The sequence below is a fragment of the Amblyomma americanum genome, chromosome 4 (genome assembly GCF_052857255.1).
Source record: "Amblyomma americanum isolate KBUSLIRL-KWMA chromosome 4, ASM5285725v1, whole genome shotgun sequence".
Lineage (NCBI taxonomy): Eukaryota > Metazoa > Arthropoda > Arachnida > Ixodida > Ixodidae > Amblyomma > Amblyomma americanum.
Window position 1 is genome coordinate 86,013,367 of NC_135500.1, and position 16,814 is coordinate 86,030,180.

The 16,814-nt window shown below is 43.3% G+C and overlaps 2 protein-coding genes across 2 annotated transcripts in view; both read right to left on the bottom strand.

Annotated features, from left to right (window-relative positions):
• The window catches only part of LOC144129638 (uncharacterized), a 116,511-nt gene that overhangs the window by 36,713 nt on the left and 62,984 nt on the right, over positions 1–16,814 (bottom strand). The gene's annotated exons all lie outside the window — the stretch shown is intronic.
• Positions 8,327–15,302, bottom strand: LOC144128109 (uncharacterized). The gene is made up of 4 exons (XM_077661190.1): positions 15,196–15,302; positions 14,951–15,110; positions 13,410–13,475; positions 8,327–9,524 (listed from the first exon to the last, which is right to left on the bottom strand). Exons 1-4 carry the CDS (start codon positions 15,271–15,273, stop codon positions 9,145–9,147), a joined length of 684 nt encoding a protein of 227 aa, XP_077517316.1. The 5' UTR covers positions 15,274–15,302; the 3' UTR covers positions 8,327–9,144.

The window sequence follows — 16,814 nt, forward strand, 5'->3', positions numbered from 1 at the left end:
CGGTGGAGTGTGAGACGAAAAATGGAGTGCGGAAGTGCCGCCTTTTCCAAAACTAACCGATCAACGCGTTTTGCATATTAGCCGAGTAGCATGACACTTATGGCAGACCTTAAGCTCTAATTCTGTGTAAGGTTAGGAGAACCCCTGTACTCACCTTTCGGGACTTTTCACTCAGTAGGAGTGCCGTAAGGGGGCTGAAAAGCTAGCCCCGTTGCTCCGTTGCTTTTACAAAGGGGGTACAGCTCGTTACCAAACATGCACTGCGCTGTTACGGGAATACGTTCTCCTGTGTTTGGTGTAGTGCTGAACAGCATGGTGACGCGGCTGCAAATGATCGCATTACGTAATATTAAACATCGTTACTTTATAACGCTTCATCAATCGCAAGGTTTTCATAAATTGCTTCTTGGTTTTCATAGGGTAGCAGGATGCAAGCACATGTGGTAAAACTAATTATATAACGTAGCAGGATTTTGGTAAGTGCTGCATAAGTTCATTAACCTCATAACGATGGAGTAACCTAAAGAAATATGCAATCCTGTATTTTCAAAGATTACTTTTAATAACTGCACTAAAAGCCAGCAGCAAGCGAATTGGAAATACTAAAAATCAAGCACCAGAGTTCATGCTTTCCAATACCTTATGTAGCACCATGGCATCTTTTGTGACACTCGTTTTTAGGACTGTGATATCCACGCACTAGCCTGCAGTTTGTGCATATTCATAAAAAGGTAGTGAAAAAAAAGTGCGTGTCAAATTGATAACACCAGGTATCTTGCAGGACTGGAATCCCTGGCACCACCACCAAAGCGGCGCATGTGGATGACGAACAGAAGTAGTGATTGGTGGGACAATATTGTTTGCTCCAACTTTGACGATGGTGAATGGAAAGAAAACTTCAGAATGTCACGGGCAAATTTCTGTGAATTGGTTGCTGCCCTTGCTCCATTTATGTCACCAGAATGTAATTACGTTCGAGAGCCAGTGCCAGTTGACAAAAGAATTGCAATTGCACTGTACAAACTGGCTAGCTGTTGTGAGTACCGAGTAGTTGCAAATCAGTTCGGAATTCACAAAAGCACTGTGCAGAAATTTTTGTACCTTTTCTGCATTACCGTAAAAAGGCACCTTTCAAACAAATTTATCTACCTGCCATCAACTGAAGAGGCCACATTGATTGGCAGGAGGTTCTCTGAGAAGTGCCACATCCCACAGATATGTGGTGCCATTGATGGCACTCATATTCCTATCACTGCACCAAGAAAAGGGTACAGAGACTTTATTAATCGCAAAATGTGGGCATCCTACAACATGCAGGCAGTCGTGGACGACCGTGGACTGTGAGTATATTTGTTTATTCGTTATTGGAACTAAGCTTTGCTGTTTGTATGCAACAGCAACAACTGAAACTTACGGAAAACAGTAATGAAGCATGCTGATGAAGTGTTTCAAACTAAGTACTCTGAAATTCGAAGCCAGATAATTATTTTGTTGTGCTTGTGTGCAAGAACAGGCATGACGAATTTTCAAACTTGACATTCTTGTGTGCTAGGACCTCTCCCAAGATATGCTTATCATGATTGACTAACATGGCATCCATTTGTTGGTACTGTAGTGCATGTATCTTGTTCTATTTAAACTGTGGGACATCCATAAGTAATCTATTTGCCTTTAAAATCTCACTGCAGACTTTCAGCACACTTCCCACTGAGCAATCTAGTGGTGTTGTACAGTTTGCTTGTGATCTATTTCTTTTAAACCTGTACTAACTTTTTGGCACCTAAATAAAAACAAGCTATATGAATGCAACACATGGATAATTTGAAATTAGGATCATAGCTATAGCAAAAAAATATATAAAGATGGCAGAAACGAGCTCAACACAGCTCCTGTGGATGTGTCCAGTGGCACATTTCGTGGCAGTGATGCCACAAAGTTTTTAGAATGCAATTCAGGGTGGTCTGCAATTTGTTTTTGCTTTTTCAAGATATTTTGTAATTACTTCTATTTCCTTTTTGACATTGTTTTGCTGACTAGTTTTGCTTCCCTTTAGTGCAATTCAAATACAAACTTATTGCTTTTATTTTGCACCAGTGCTTTAGCACCTAATAGATGGTGTAAATGATAGCCTTCAAAAGCTTCTTTGTCTTGACGTGCATCCCATTTTTTCTGCATTCAGGTTTCGCAGCATTTCATGCCTTGCACCAGGCAGTGCGCATGACTCAACAGCATTTAAGATGTCGAAACTCTACAAGAACAGCGACCAACTGTTGCCAAAGGGCAGCCAGCTCTTTGAGGGGAAGCTTCTTTCCTTCATGCTTCTCGCTGACCCTGCGTATCCCCCACTGCCCTGGATCTTGAAAGGCTACACAGGGAGGCTATCGAAAGAAGCTGAGTCCTTCAACGTGTACCACAGCACTGGGAGGAATGTTGTAGAACAGGCATTTGGCAGGTTGAAGGGGCGTTGGCGCGTTTTACTTAAGCGCACAGACATAAATTATAAGTTTGTGCCCACTGTTGCCCTCACAGCATGCGTGCTACACAACTTTTGTGAGCAGCATTCAGAAACCTATGAGGACTCCTGGGGTGCCATTGTTTCATCTACTGAATCGGAAGACTTTCCGCAGCCCGTCAGCAGGCCTTATGCAGGCACCCAACAGTCAGATGTAAGGGACTGCCTGAGCAATTATTTAGCCCATAACTTCCCGATTCGCACAAGTAGCTTCCGCTAAAGTGAAAATGAAAATTGGTTTTGGGGGAAACGAAATGGCACAGTATCTGTCTCACATATCGGTGGACCAGCTGAACTGTGCATAAGGGAAGGGATAAAGGAGGGAGTAAAAGAAGAAAGGAAGCAAGAGAGTAGAGGGCTCCGGAATAATTTCACCACCTGGGGATCTTTAACCTGCACTGACATTGCACAGCACATGCGCGCCTTAACGTTTCGCCTTCATCGAAATGCAGCTGCCGCGGTCGGGTTCGAACACTAAATTGCATTGAGCAGAAAATTGTTAGCGCAGAAGACCGGAACGATGAGCACAGTAGCACAGGATAGGCATGAGGTGTCACTAGAATTTTGTTGTCAAGCAACTTTTTACGGCATTTACCACACAAGTTGCATCTTGTGGAAGTAGGCAGCAAAGAAGATCCCACACATTATATCAAGCACGTCCATTTTGCACAGCCACTTATGTGAAGAGCACCACAACAAGCAATACTCAGGCAAAAGGCATTTGTTTTTAGTAGCCTGAAAAATTATTAATGCTTTCAATATCTCAGCAGGCTTGGGATTATTTTATTTGGCTGTACAATAATGACTGCTTTCCTGGTTTTGGTGACAACTGAACTACAGTGTCTTTTGACTGAATGGGCTTGAAATGTTCTCTGCTTCAGACAGACTATTATGATAGTCCTCATAATATATGCGACTGTGTGTGCCACATGTTGCTTCTGATATATCATGTGGAATCCTGTGTACTGCCTAGTTCCTTATGTTGTGGATTGTATCTGGCAATGTGTGGTTGTCACAGAGAGCTTGGCTCGGCAATACTCTTCACTTCGCAGTTCACGTCTGTCCTGAGTTAATGTGTTCTCTGTCATCTTTTGGTTTGGATTGGTTTTTGGAAAACTAACATCCCAAAGCGAATCAGGCTATAAGGGACGCCGTAGTAACGGGCTGCGGAAATTTCGACCACCTGGTGTTCTGTAACGTGCACTGACATCACACAGTGCACGGGCCTCTCGAATTTCACCTCCACCGAAATTCGACCGCCACGGCCGGGATCAAACCCGCGTCTTTCGGGTCACCAGCCGAGCGCCATAACCACTGGGCCACTGCGGCAGCTACTCTGTCATCTTTAGTACTGAAAACAGTTTTGCTTTTGTACCATGCATCACCTACTTGAAACCAAAGTATTATTGCATTTTGCAGTTAGTGTAGACATACTATAACTGCCAGCCTTTTTTTTTCACTCGTATCTTGAACAGCCCTACTATACATGCATTAACCGAGTGATGTTCAAAATCACTTGAAGACAGTGATTTGCCCAATAATTGGAAAATGGCGTATGTTGTGCCGATTCATAAATCAGGGCCATGTAATCTGGCTTCAAATTATCTCCCAGTATCCCTCACAAGTGCAGTTTTCAAGGTTTTGGAGCATGTATTTTTTACATTGTACACCATCTTAAGTTTTCCCTCATAAATAATAACCAACATGGGTTTTGTAGTGTTTTCATGTGTCACACACTTAACTGAACTTGCCCATGATATAGCTAGTTCTTTAGATAAAGCAGTTTCTGTTGAGTGCATGTTTCTCAATTTTATGAAAGCGTTTGATGTTGTACCACATACTTCATTACTAGAAAAATTATCATTGTATAACATTAGCAGTAAAGTAGTAGCATGGAGCAAAGTGTACCCTCATTTAAGAAAACTTAGGGCGGTGGTTAGTGGTGAAATATCGGACGATGTTGCTGTAACCTCAGGAGTACAGTCACGAGTAAAAGACATTAGCACACATGACGGAACACCTGAGCGCCGGAATGACAAAGCGTGGCGCTGCGGATGACAAAGAGGCTGATAACGAGAGTGCCGGGCCGTTCCCATTCTGCAGTATTAGGGGGGTTCAGCGGACTGTCACGGCCCAGCAAAATTTATTTTTCTGTCTCGCCCTCTCTTTTGTTTAGCGCAGTCTTGCTCCCACAGGCAACGGGTGAAGAATAGGATAGTTGTTTTTTTTTGCTTGTTTGGCAGTTATTTTTGCAAGCAGCCTCAGTCGTGCTGCGTTTGGTAACTGCTTGAACAGCTCTGCATCCAGGAGTTGCCATGGCCTCCAAAAGGAGCAGATTTGAATATAATTGAAAATATATGGGGATTAATGAAAAAGCGACTAGCTGTAAGGCAGATGCACAAATCATCACCAGATATCATTTGGGCGGCGGTTCAAGAGGAATGGAGCAGGCTCCAGGCTCTTCCTGACCTTGCAAGCAGCCTGTCTGACTCCTTCCCTGAGCGCCTTCAAAGCGTTGTGACGGTCGGTGGGGCCTACGCACGCCATTAGTGCAACGACGTGTTTGCTCACGCATCACGACAACGAACTGGCTGTCCTCCTCCCTTCTTTCCCTGAATTGATGGGATAGTGCTCCTGTTAATAATGTTACTACACTTTCCCAACAAAGTGACCAGTGTGAATTAGTTGCATCAGAAAAATAAACTCTCTGTTTTTCTTGCTTGTGTAATACTGGCTAAAAGTAGCTCTATCATCCCGAGCGAGTTCCTTTTGACAAACCATCACGGACATAAAAAAACTAATAAAAAAGAATCCATCTTTGCCCATGATAACTGAGCCAAAATAAATGCCGCATGCACAGTCACGTAGGGTCGGCACTTCGACGCTCGGGCAATGGCACGCTTCATAAAGCTTACTTCCTGCCGTCCCCCCCCCCCCCCCCCCCCATGCTGAAAATATGGAAACGGCCCAATAGGCAGGTCTGCAAACCACAGCGCCGCATGGCGAGATATACAAATTCTGATCGGCAGTGATTTGGGCTAATATTTTTTACTTGCGACTGTACCACAAGGGTCAGTTCTGGGACCACTTTTATTTGTAATTTTTATGAATGACATTTTCGCTGGTATATCGTCTACATTAGGGCTGTTCGCAGATGACTGTTTTGTACCGAACTGTTTCTGTTCCTGCTGAACGTGATGCTTTGCAATGCGACCTTGACAGAATTTCTAAATGGTATGATAAATGGGGCGTCACTATTAATCTCCGGAAAAGTCTCTATAGGTGTTTTACTAAGAAAAGGTCACCTGAATTTGTTGTCCGTCACCGAATACAAATATCTCAGTGGGTATTTAAGTAGTGATCTGTGTTGGCATAGGCACATCAATTAAATAACTGCAAAAGCAGGTCGAATTTTGACTTTCTTATGCAGGAATTCCAAGCGTTTTCCTTTACAAAGTAAAGAACTGCTATACACAACTAACGTAAGGCCTATACGTGCACAGTATGCGTATGCGTGCACAGTATGGGGCCCTGAAACTAAAAATATTGATAAATTACAGAAGGCCAAAATCCTGGCTGTCCACATTGTTTTAAATACTTACAGCAAAAATTTCAGTGTGTCAGCAACGCAGAAGTCTTTCGGATGGGTTTCACTGCAGGGACGCAGATATGTACTTAGGCAGAAATTCTTCCGAACTATATACCATTCTAAAACAGGTACTGACCGTGACCATTATTTCCACCAGACTATATGTCTGCAAAAAGGGACCACACTTTCAAAGTAAAAGAAGTTAAATGCACTACTGATTAACTAAAAATGTCATTCGTTCCAAAAACAATAAATGAATAGAATAAGTTGCCCCAGGAAGTCATTTCAACAAAATCTAATGAATTGTTTGCCGCATTGCTGTAATTTTATGCTTGTGTTTGTATCAAATTATGTTGCAATGTATTTTCCGTGAGAATTTTTTCCCTGCCACTATATTGTATGATTATGTTGTAACTCTCTCCCTCCACTGTACTGCCAAACAGGCACTTTGGGTAATGTGATAAATAAATACATTATACAGCCGTGTTTGGAATGTAGATCTTTTTTATTTGTCTCAGAAACCACATACAAGAAATATAAACGTGTTTTCGAACAACACAAAAGGGTGCAGAAGTCAAAGTGTCAGGAGGACCCCTGATTATTAATGTGATCGCTATTGTTTTCACATCAGATAAACACACCACTGTTTGTACCTCTCCGGGGAAGCAAAATAAATGTCACTCTTTGGCAAGTAATAAAAAGAGCATGCATAAATACAGTTTATTAAAAGACAGCAACAAAAATCAGATGTCACTAATATTCGAGATTATCACATATCTGAAACAAGGTTATCAAAAATCTTAAAATCAAATTAGGAACTGAGAAACACAGATTGTACCTTTTTGGTGAAGGAAAACAAATGACCTTTGGCAAGTACTAAAAGAAAGCACGCATTAATATAGTTCAATAAAAGACACCAGCAAAAAGCAGATGTCATTAAAATTCGAGATTAACACACATCTTAAATTAAATTAGGAACTGGGAAACATATCACATAGTTTGTACCTCTCCAGTCAAGCAAAATAAATGACTTCGGCAAGTAATACAAGAAAACATGCAGAAATATAGTTCATTAAAAGACTCCAACAAAAAGCTGGCATCATTAAAACTTAAGGTTATCACATTTGAAACAAGATTACCAAAAATATCTTAAAATCAAATTAGGAACTGAGAAACAGATCACACAGTTTGTACCTTTCTGGCGAAGGAAAAAAAATGACCTTTGGCAAGTACTAAAAGAAAGCACGCATTAATATAGTTCATTACAAGACACCAGCAAAAAGCAGATGTCATTAAAATTCGAGATTAACACATCTGAAACAAGATTATCAAGAATCTTAAAATTAAATTAGGGACTGGGAAACATATCACATAGTTTGTACCTCTCCAGTCAAGCAAAATAAATGACTTCGGCAAGCAATACAAGAAAACATGCAGAAAAATAGTTCATTAAAAGACTCCAACAAAAAGCTGGCATCATTAAAACTGAAGGTTATCACATTTGAAACAAGATTACCAAAAATATCTTAAAATCAAATTAGGAACTGAGAAACAGATCACACAGTTTGTACCTGTCTGGTGAAGGAAAATAAATGACCTTTGGCAAGTACTAAAAGAAAGCACGCATTAATATAGTTCATTAAACGAAACCAACAAAAAGCAAGCTTCATTAATACTCTTAATATATATATCTGAAAAAAAACATTGCCATTATCTTGTAAACAAATTAGGAACTGACAAACACATCACAAAAAATGAAACTGAACAAGGACGCAAGATATACCACTGCCTCGGTAGATAATAATAATAATGAAGATAGGAGCATATTATTAAAAACAAAAAGAGTACATTTACTTACTGCACACTTTTGACTTGTCAGGAATCTAATATTGCACTTATACTGTTTGCAATAATATTGCACATCCTTATTTATTGGAAATACCTGCAGCGCCTGAAGGCATTATTGCAGGGGGGATGAGGATACATAACAGAAGAATAGGCCAGAAAAAAAAGAGGAAGAAAAAAAAGCAATACAACAAGGCATGACACAGAAAGTACAAAATGAATGAAATATGAAGCAACAAAAAGATATGACGAAAAAAAAGCCAACTGACCAAATGATGCTGGACCAACAAGAACAAAGACCGCGTGATTAAAAAAGCCAAAAGAAAGCCAACTGCGCACTCATTCATCCGACAGCAACGCGCGGAACATAGACTCGGAACGGCACTCAACAATTTCATGGGGCAGGCGATTCCAGTTACCTAGAAGGTATTAGGGTAGATTAACGGGACACTGAGGACAAATAGAAGCTGGCCTGTATTGTAACTGTACCGTGCTCAAACTACAAAGAGACCATTAACACCAAAATTGGAGCTTTCTGTAAGCTGGAAAAGAAAAACAGGCATTGCCGTCAGCGGCCGATTTCGGAAGTGGAATGCATGTATCAACACAGATTTTTGGGCGCGGATCCCAGACGCTAAGCTACACCACCATTCACTTGCACACGATGGCAGCCCGGTGGCAGAAAGTACAGATGTCACGAATTTGAATTGACTACTGGCAAATTTTTAAAATCCAATTTTCTCTGCTACAAATGCATCTTTTGGTGTTAGAGAAATGCCAATACAGCCAGAAAGAGGCAAGGAATCAGCCGCCGCGATGGCTCCGTGGTTATGGCGCTCAGCCGCTGACCCAAAAGACGCGGGTTCGATGCCGGCCGCGGCGGTCAAATTTCGATAGAGGCAAAATTCTAGAGGCCCGTGTACTGTGCGATGTCAGTACACGTTAAAGAACCCCAGGTGGTCGAAATTTCCTGAGACCTTCACTAGAGCATCCCTCATAGCCTGAGTCGCTTTGGGACGTTAAACCCCCATAAACCATAATTTGTATCAAAAACAATGATTGGATGGATTTGTCCTCAGTGTCCCTTTAATGTTTCCGAGGCTGCTGCACGTTAAGGAGGCATCAGTCGCTATTTTTTACTCTGGAAGTGATTAAATGAAACTTAAAAATGGTGGCAATGTCACGGGTGTAGTTCACCTCAGTGTTTAGGTGTTGGTGGTGTGTTGGTGGCTGGTGGCGGTGGTGGAAATTGGTGTTGTAAGTTCATGTTTGGTGGTCCCATAAATTGTGGGAAGCTGGGCATGTGTTGTAGGGATGCCACCAATGCTGCCTGTTGAGAAAAAAACTGCCCCATTAAAGTTTGTGTGCCCTGCAGAAAGGTGGTGGAAACACCTTGCAGGAGCTCCTGCATGTGCTTGTTCTCATCTGCAAGCAGTTGTTTTTGTTGCTGAAATTGTATCTCTGATTGCTTCGTCCAAAATTCTTCATTTTTACGCTGCACATTTAAGAGCACCTTTTCCAATTTCGCCTCTCCCATGCGGCGTCGTTTCTGTGGCGGTGATCTGCTTGAGGTGCTTGCTAAAAAAAGAAGGAAAACACATGCAAATGGTCACAACTTTCCTTCGTGGACTATTCACACTTTGCTGAAAAATAAAGAATTGCAGAGCAAAAAAAGGCAGGTCTGCTAAAAACAGGTTTGAACTTTTAACTTTTTATACGTGCTGTGGCTGAAGCAATCAATTCTTGCATGAAAACTACACGGAGCTTAAATGAAATAGTGCTACAGGTAAGCTTCCACACAGGACACTGTTGCTGGTGTAAAAAAAAAAGAATGGGTACTAGCAGTTGTCACGGACATTCTATTGAAGAAGTGTAGCATGTTGGGCCGGTTGCTGCACGATACGTGGAAAACCAGAGGAAAGGATGCGTTCACAAGCAGAAGTACACAGGGCAACTTTGCCCTGTGTACTTCTGCTTGTGAACGCGTCCTTTCCGCGGGTTTTCCATGCATCACCGACATTCTTTTTGCGTGCAGCGCGAATCCTAAAAAGTTTCTGAAAACTGCTCACAGCTTTACCTCTGTGTTTATGCATATCCTAAAACATAGCCATACTCAAATGTGACAAGCACCCATTACATTTATAGCATCCTGCCAGCTGACCCCTTTATTGAACAGATAAACACTGCCTCATGTTCTTGAACAGCACACATACTACGTATACCAGGGTGCTCACTTCTTTGCACATTGTTTACTTTTTCTTTGCTAGAGGAACCAGTGTTCTGAGTCCATGCAGGTTGGAAACTGAAGACAGTTCTGATTTTATGCGTCATGACTATCATTCTAGTATATAACACTCTTTGGATGCAGCAATAACTTCAGACTCCTGCTGCCAGTGCTTGCCCAGGCAATTTGTTTTTTTTTTGAAAAACACATTCTAGAATGCTATGACTCCGAAAGAGAGGAAAGATGCTGTGGCAAGGTACTAGACCTGGAATTTGAGACTACGTCCTGTGTCGTGATGTCCCCCTTTCACTAGTAATATTTCTGTGTGATACATAGCAATGTCCATGTTTACAAAGTGAGGTAACAGCTTTAGGCATGTTCAATAAACCGAGAGACAATTTTCAATTAGAGGTCAAAAAAAGTGAAACACTGCAGGCACATACTCACCCTTAACCTTGTGCAAGTGAAACTTAGTATGCATAAATTCTGACCACCTCAGCAATGCTTATCACATGCACACTGCTCCTTTCACTATAAAAAGAAAGTTTTTTTTGTCGAAACACTGGTCACATATGTATTTAAGTTTGCACTACCTAAATATTCCTGGCAATACAACACATCAGGATTCTGCAAACAACCACACTTAAAGATAGCAAGTTGCATCACTTTACATTGACAACACTTCCTAATAGCATAGGTATAAGAGCTTTGTGCTGTGTTTGAATGACTTTTTCATTTAAAAAATTCGTGTGCTACTCTTGTTCTCTCATTACTGCTGCATACAGATGAGCACCAGCAATGCCACTAGGCATTCAGGGTGCAGTACAGTGGCCACTATAGTGGCCAGTTCAGTGGATGCTGCGCTGGCGCAGAGGTAGAGCATCCGCCTCGCGTGCAGGAGACCCATGGTTCAAATCCTTGTACCGCCACAATTCTCCACCAGAAAAAGAAAGAATGGGTGTGAGGATATTGAACAACAAGGTCTGGGGGGTAGAGTAATGTACCAAAATGCTCATTGGAAAGGGTGTAGAGTAAGGCGACATAAGCTCTTTGATGCTATACACTGCATGTTTACAAGAGTCAAAGGATTGGACTGGGATGAGCTTGGGATAAAAATTAATGGAGGAAATCCTAGGAACCTCCGATTTGCTCTTGTTGTCCAGCGACGTAACTCAGAAGGAGTCCCAGTGCATGACTCAGGGCCTCAATATTCAAGCAGAATGGTAGAGCTAAAAGTTAATAAGAAGGAAACTGAAGTCACGTCCAGTAATTTGGCAAGGGACAAACAGTTAAAGATAGGCAGCAAAGTATTGTATACTGTAAGAGAATACATCTATCTTAGGCAAGTAATGACCGTAGAGTTGGACCATGACAGTGAAATAGCCAGGAGAATACAAATGGAATGGAGGGCATTTGGCAGGCACTTGCATCATTTAGAGCAGCTTAGCATTGCTCCTTACAGGGAGAGAACATAGTATGTGTGGAATGGTACGGTATTTGGGTTTAACATTCGAAAGCAACAAATGGGCCATGAGATGTGCCATACTGCAGAGCCCTGGATTAATATGAACCACCTCATGTTCTTCCAGGATGCAGGAAAGACTAAAGTGCAAGAAAAAAAAAATTGATTTTTGGTTTTTTACTAATATCAAATTCCAAAGCTTTCATGAATATTATTCAGCGTCTCGCATGCTTTTCTGCCCTTTAATAGAGCCAGGACAGCCTTTTTTTTTTTCAAAGCCATTTTCATTGAAGCTTCCATTTGCTCACATTTCTGCAATGGAAAAAATGCCAAAAAAAAACACTGGAAATTTCATAAACACAGTTGATCCATTGACAGCCTCCAGGCAATGCAAGCAAGGCACTATGCATGTTTTATTCAGTGCTGACACTTTTATTCTGCGCTATTCTTGCCTCACGTGAAGCGTAAGACCTCGCTTTTGTATGGATGTATTTAAACATTTCTTTTGCTTTTTAGTGGGCACATAGAAATTATGCGTAAGGCTGTTTTGCGCAGGTATTTCCACATGTTGGCTATCAACAGCAATGTCTGTCAAATGCTGTGTTCAAAAGACTGAGGCACCTGCTGCACTGACAAGAGCCAGATGATGAACAAGCCTTTCCTGCATAGGTACTCGCTCAAATCAGTTCTTCACACCACAAAGCCTGCTCCCCAGCAAGTAGTGCAATGCACAACCAAAGCTTCTAGAATAGTGTTTCTACAGGAGATGCAAAAATACTTACGACTTATTTAACCATGCAGTTTGGGAATGTGCACCAAAGAATGCCTTCTTTACCAGCCACACATCCGAACTACCATCTTAGACGCAGCACTAACATTCAGTCATGGGAGCATAGCCCAAATTGATACCCTTTGATACACCCGGTGACACCCCAAGGTATTTCGTGCATCACCGGGACACAACATCATGGCGTAGCTGTGTGAGGTGGACCGTAGTAGAAAGTACTTAACGGAGGAGAGATGCAGAACAGATCAAAAGGGAAGCTCAGGAGAAAAATGACAGGCAGAGTAAAATTTGCTTTCGTATTGGCTACATGGCTAGTAGCTATAGATTCAAGTTTCGGTGCATGTTGGTTCTGTTAAAAAATTGAAGCAAATATGTTTTTGTCTTCATCTCGAAAAACTCAAGATGTCATTTCTTGTTATATTTGAACAATTATTGGATAAACAAGAAAAGAAATGAGGCTGTCTTTTTCTATCTTCAGCTACACATAGAGATGCAAAACTACTGAATCAAAATGGTACACAGGAAGTATGCAGGAAGCATAAAGCAGGGCAAATATTCTAATTCTGACCTCTCGAGAGACTCGCAAGCATTCTTTGATTGGTTGAAGCAGCGGAAGCAGTTGCAGCACTTGCATCGTCTGCATCTGCGGGTAAAAAGCCTGAACGGTGCCACAGTAAACTGTTTATATAAAAAACAAAATGCAGTAACCTTGGAAACAAAACTCTGCGCCAATGGAATCCACACCATCCCACTCAAACAATGTCTGGAAATATAATCACGTATACCTCACGATTTTCAAGGCTGGTCCGACGACACTTTGCAGTGCAGCTGAGCAGCACATCCGCTTCCGCTGCCTCAGCCAATTGTTGAGCACCTCAAAGGATCAATACCACGAGAAATCGAAGTGTGAACATGGGCCCAGGGAACCAATTTTGTTCTGCAGCCGAGCTATTAAATGCCATCTAGTGCTTAAAAATTGCCCAAGCTTACGTTCACTTTGTTCCTGAAGGATATCAGCGTCGTCCTCCTCGGTCCTGGTGTCAGCATCGCTGATATCTGCAAAACAGAAAAAAAAATCACTGCTCCTATAGCCAAAAGCGCTGAAATTGCACATCTTGCAGTCCAAAGATTGTAAGATGCCATCCCATCCCACTGCACAACATAGGCCCTCTATCTCCAATCACCTCTTCTTTGCAACTAGCATGCCTACCCTGTTACCAGCAAACTTCCTTGCTTCATTACTGCAACAGACTCTCTACTAACTTTAACTACTTGTGCCTTGCCTTGACAGTCACTCAAAGACACCATGCTATATATTTCATGTTTCACCCATGTCTATTTCCTGCTCTTAATGAACTGAGATAGCATTAATTCATGTTCTCTCATACACAATGTTCTTGTGTCCTTTTTACATTACACTTATTGTTTTTTCCTTAACTCATTGTACAGCCCTTCATTATTTTGTAGTTTATTTGTTAGCTTCCAAGTTTCAGCCCCGCAGGCAAACACTAGCAAGAAGTGTTGAACTTTCCTTTTGGAGATATCAGCCTTTCAACACTGTCTATACCTCATCAGTATATAATGCCACCGTGGTGGCTCAGTGCTCATGGTGCTGGGCTGCTGAGCCCAAAGACGTGGGTTTGATTCCTGCCGCGGCAAATGCATTTCAAAGGAGGCGAAATGCTAGAGGCCCGTGTACTATGTCAGTGCAGTGAAATTTGGATGAGATTAACCATGTCTCATGAAAGCACAATAATAATCTATGCCAAAGAAAATGTGCTCTTAAGAGTTCGCTTTTAAGGGGAACTGTGCTGAGGCACACAAATTTTAAGCCACTGCATTTTCAAAGCTGTTGGTGCGTACTGCAGTCAATGAAAACGTGCACTAGGAGCAAAGAGCATTTCATGTTAGGGACATGTGCAGGGCACCTTGGTTATTTGTCAAATACATCTGCACAGTTACATGATTGCATGATAAAAAAATTAAGTCAGCCCCGCTGCATGCCCAGTGGATTTGTCAAGGAACAAATTCAGTTGTCAGCTTATTGAGGCTCTTTACTGGAAACAAGAATTTTTGTGTGTCTCGCTCAAGAGTACCTGTGTGCACTCGTTATCAGCAGTGCCGCATTTGTCCTTACGATTATACGTTTTCTGGAATCGATTTTTTTTGTTTACATAGCATTTAATGTAGGACTAATATCTTGTTGCGGGCTAGTTGGTGAATCATCATGGACAGCGACAGCGCGAAGCAACTAGTTCGAAAGAGAGAGACGAGATCAGCGCTTGTCGTGTGTTCTCGTGTCTCTCTTTCGTCCTTGTTCCTTAGCGCTGCCGCTTTCCAGGGGGTTGTAAATGATCACGCTATTAGAAATGCGAAAGCTGATTGAAACTGCGTTAACCGCTCTACGTTGCGGCATTCAAATCAGCGCTCACCAAAACAACGCAGCACCGAGTCGCCGACTTCGGCGCTGCTGACATGCTACATCACATAAAAGTAAACGAGCGTGAAAACACATTTGGGTGTATACTTGCCTAGCTGCGAGTTGTCGCCGTAGTCTGGTGGGACATCTTGCGAGTCCACGCCGTACTCGCGAGCCTGCACCATCGGCCTGTGGCTGAGAAGCGCGCTCATGTGGTCATACCACTTCCAAGCCGACGGTGCAGCTCCACTTCTCTCTTGCTCCAACCGTTCCTGTCACACAAGACAGAATTGTGCTGCAACGTCGTATCATTCCGTATGGGTGTCGAAATTCGGATGAGGGAATGTTTATACTCACGGCCGTGAATCGCTTCTTCAAATTCTTCCAGCAGTTCCGCAACTGCTGCCACGTCCAGTGGTAGCCGAGATTGGCCATTTCGGCCTGCAAATCTTTGAAAACATCTTGATTGCGCTGCCGTCTGCTGTCCAGCGCCTCGCTCACTTTTTTCTCACTGATCAGCGCTAAAAAACATTCTACTTCCCGGTCGGTCCAAGAAGCTCGGGTGGAAACAGCGCGGGGACCGACGGCGGCTGCCATTTTGGTCGACTGGTCACATGACCGAAATCTTTCCCAGAGTTCCCCGTTACCCGACTCCCTGACCCGACTGCGTATACATGGTTTTTGGAAAGGCGGGTCAGGCGAGTTAACCTACCCCCTGCAGGCGAGTTAACTCGACTCGCTCTGCCGCTTATTTTACTCGACCCGACAGCGTCTACATGAACCCGGCAACTGGTTTTTTACCCGACAAGCTAACTCTACTCGACTCTATCGGGTTCATGTAGACAGGGCTATAGTGCCCTGTGAAAGTGACTATACGTCACCAGTCATTATTGTAGAGGTTCCAGGAACGGATCCGAGACCTTGCGTGGACTACCGGAGACTGATCTCAATCACAGTGGGCCAGATGTACCCGTTTCCGAACATCGAGGAGAGGGTTGAAACAGTCGCTAAATCAGAATATATATCCACACTGCGTATAGTTCGTGGTTACTGGCAGGTGCCACTAACTGAGCGCGCCAGCAGGTACACAGCATTCGTGTCCCCCGCGGGCAACTGCCGGCATGTAATGCTGAGCTTCGGCTTGAAAAATGCTCCGTACTGTTTTTCAAAGTTAATGAACCAGAACATTTCACCACACAAAACATTTCATTTCTTCAAGTTTTAGTTGAAGTTTTTTTTGCTAAGTGCAGTTTTGGCCCTGAGTATTGGTCTGGCGGGATTAGCGGGTTCTGGGGGCACGTGCTTTTGTCAGGTCTGGTTTGGCGTCTGTAATCCCTTTTGGCCAGGATTGCAGACAATTTCCCCAAACAGCCATCTGACGAGGGGAAGCGATGCCGAGCTTCGGCACTGAAGGTGATCAGAAGACTCCCAAAGAGCACTTTGTTCCTGGCACGCCCAGTCAGCCGAGCTACGTGCGAGCAGCTCATCTTCTGGGCGCATTATCTAGCGGCGGGGGTGCTGTTGGGCTCGCGCTTCCTTCCTGCTGTAGAATTCGGCGAAGCTGGGCATGGGGAGGATTCCCTGAAGACCATCGCGAGGGTGGGTGAGCCCTCTGGGAGAGACGTGACTGCAGGGTTGCCCTAGGCAACGACGACAATAGCGTCCCCACGTGTAAAACAGGAATGCCAGCGACGACCATAAGCGTATTCGTTCCGGTCCTCGCCACGACGAAGTGCGGTATCAGTGTGGTCTCCTTCAGTCACGCTGGATTTGAACAATTGCCCGAGTGCTGCACCTTCGACAGAGCTTCCGCGTTCCGGTCACCAGTACAAGATCTTTCGACACCTGCTGGGAGACAGCCTGCATTCCTGTGTCATGCAGGTGCCCCCCGGGTCAACATGGGCGCGGTCCGGACGCACGTGTGCGGCCACCTGGAGGCCGCGGGGACGACAACGTGACCGGGTCCTGTTCCCTTT

What these genes read in the sequence shown, in the direction of transcription:
- LOC144128109 (XM_077661190.1), bottom strand. Translation starts at nt 15,273, where the DNA reads ATGGCCAATCTCGGCTACCACTGGACGTGGCAGCAGTTGCGGAACTGC. An exon ending in TGAAGAAGCGATTCACGGCC is followed by an intron (nt 15,111 to 15,195) that starts GTGAGTATAAAC and finishes CTTGTGTGACAG; the next exon opens with GAACGGTTGGAGCAAGAGAG. An exon ending in CCTTCAGGAACAAAGTGAAC is followed by an intron (nt 9,525 to 13,409) that starts GTAAGCTTGGGC and finishes TTCTTTTTTTAG; the next exon opens with CAAGCACCTCAAGCAGATCA.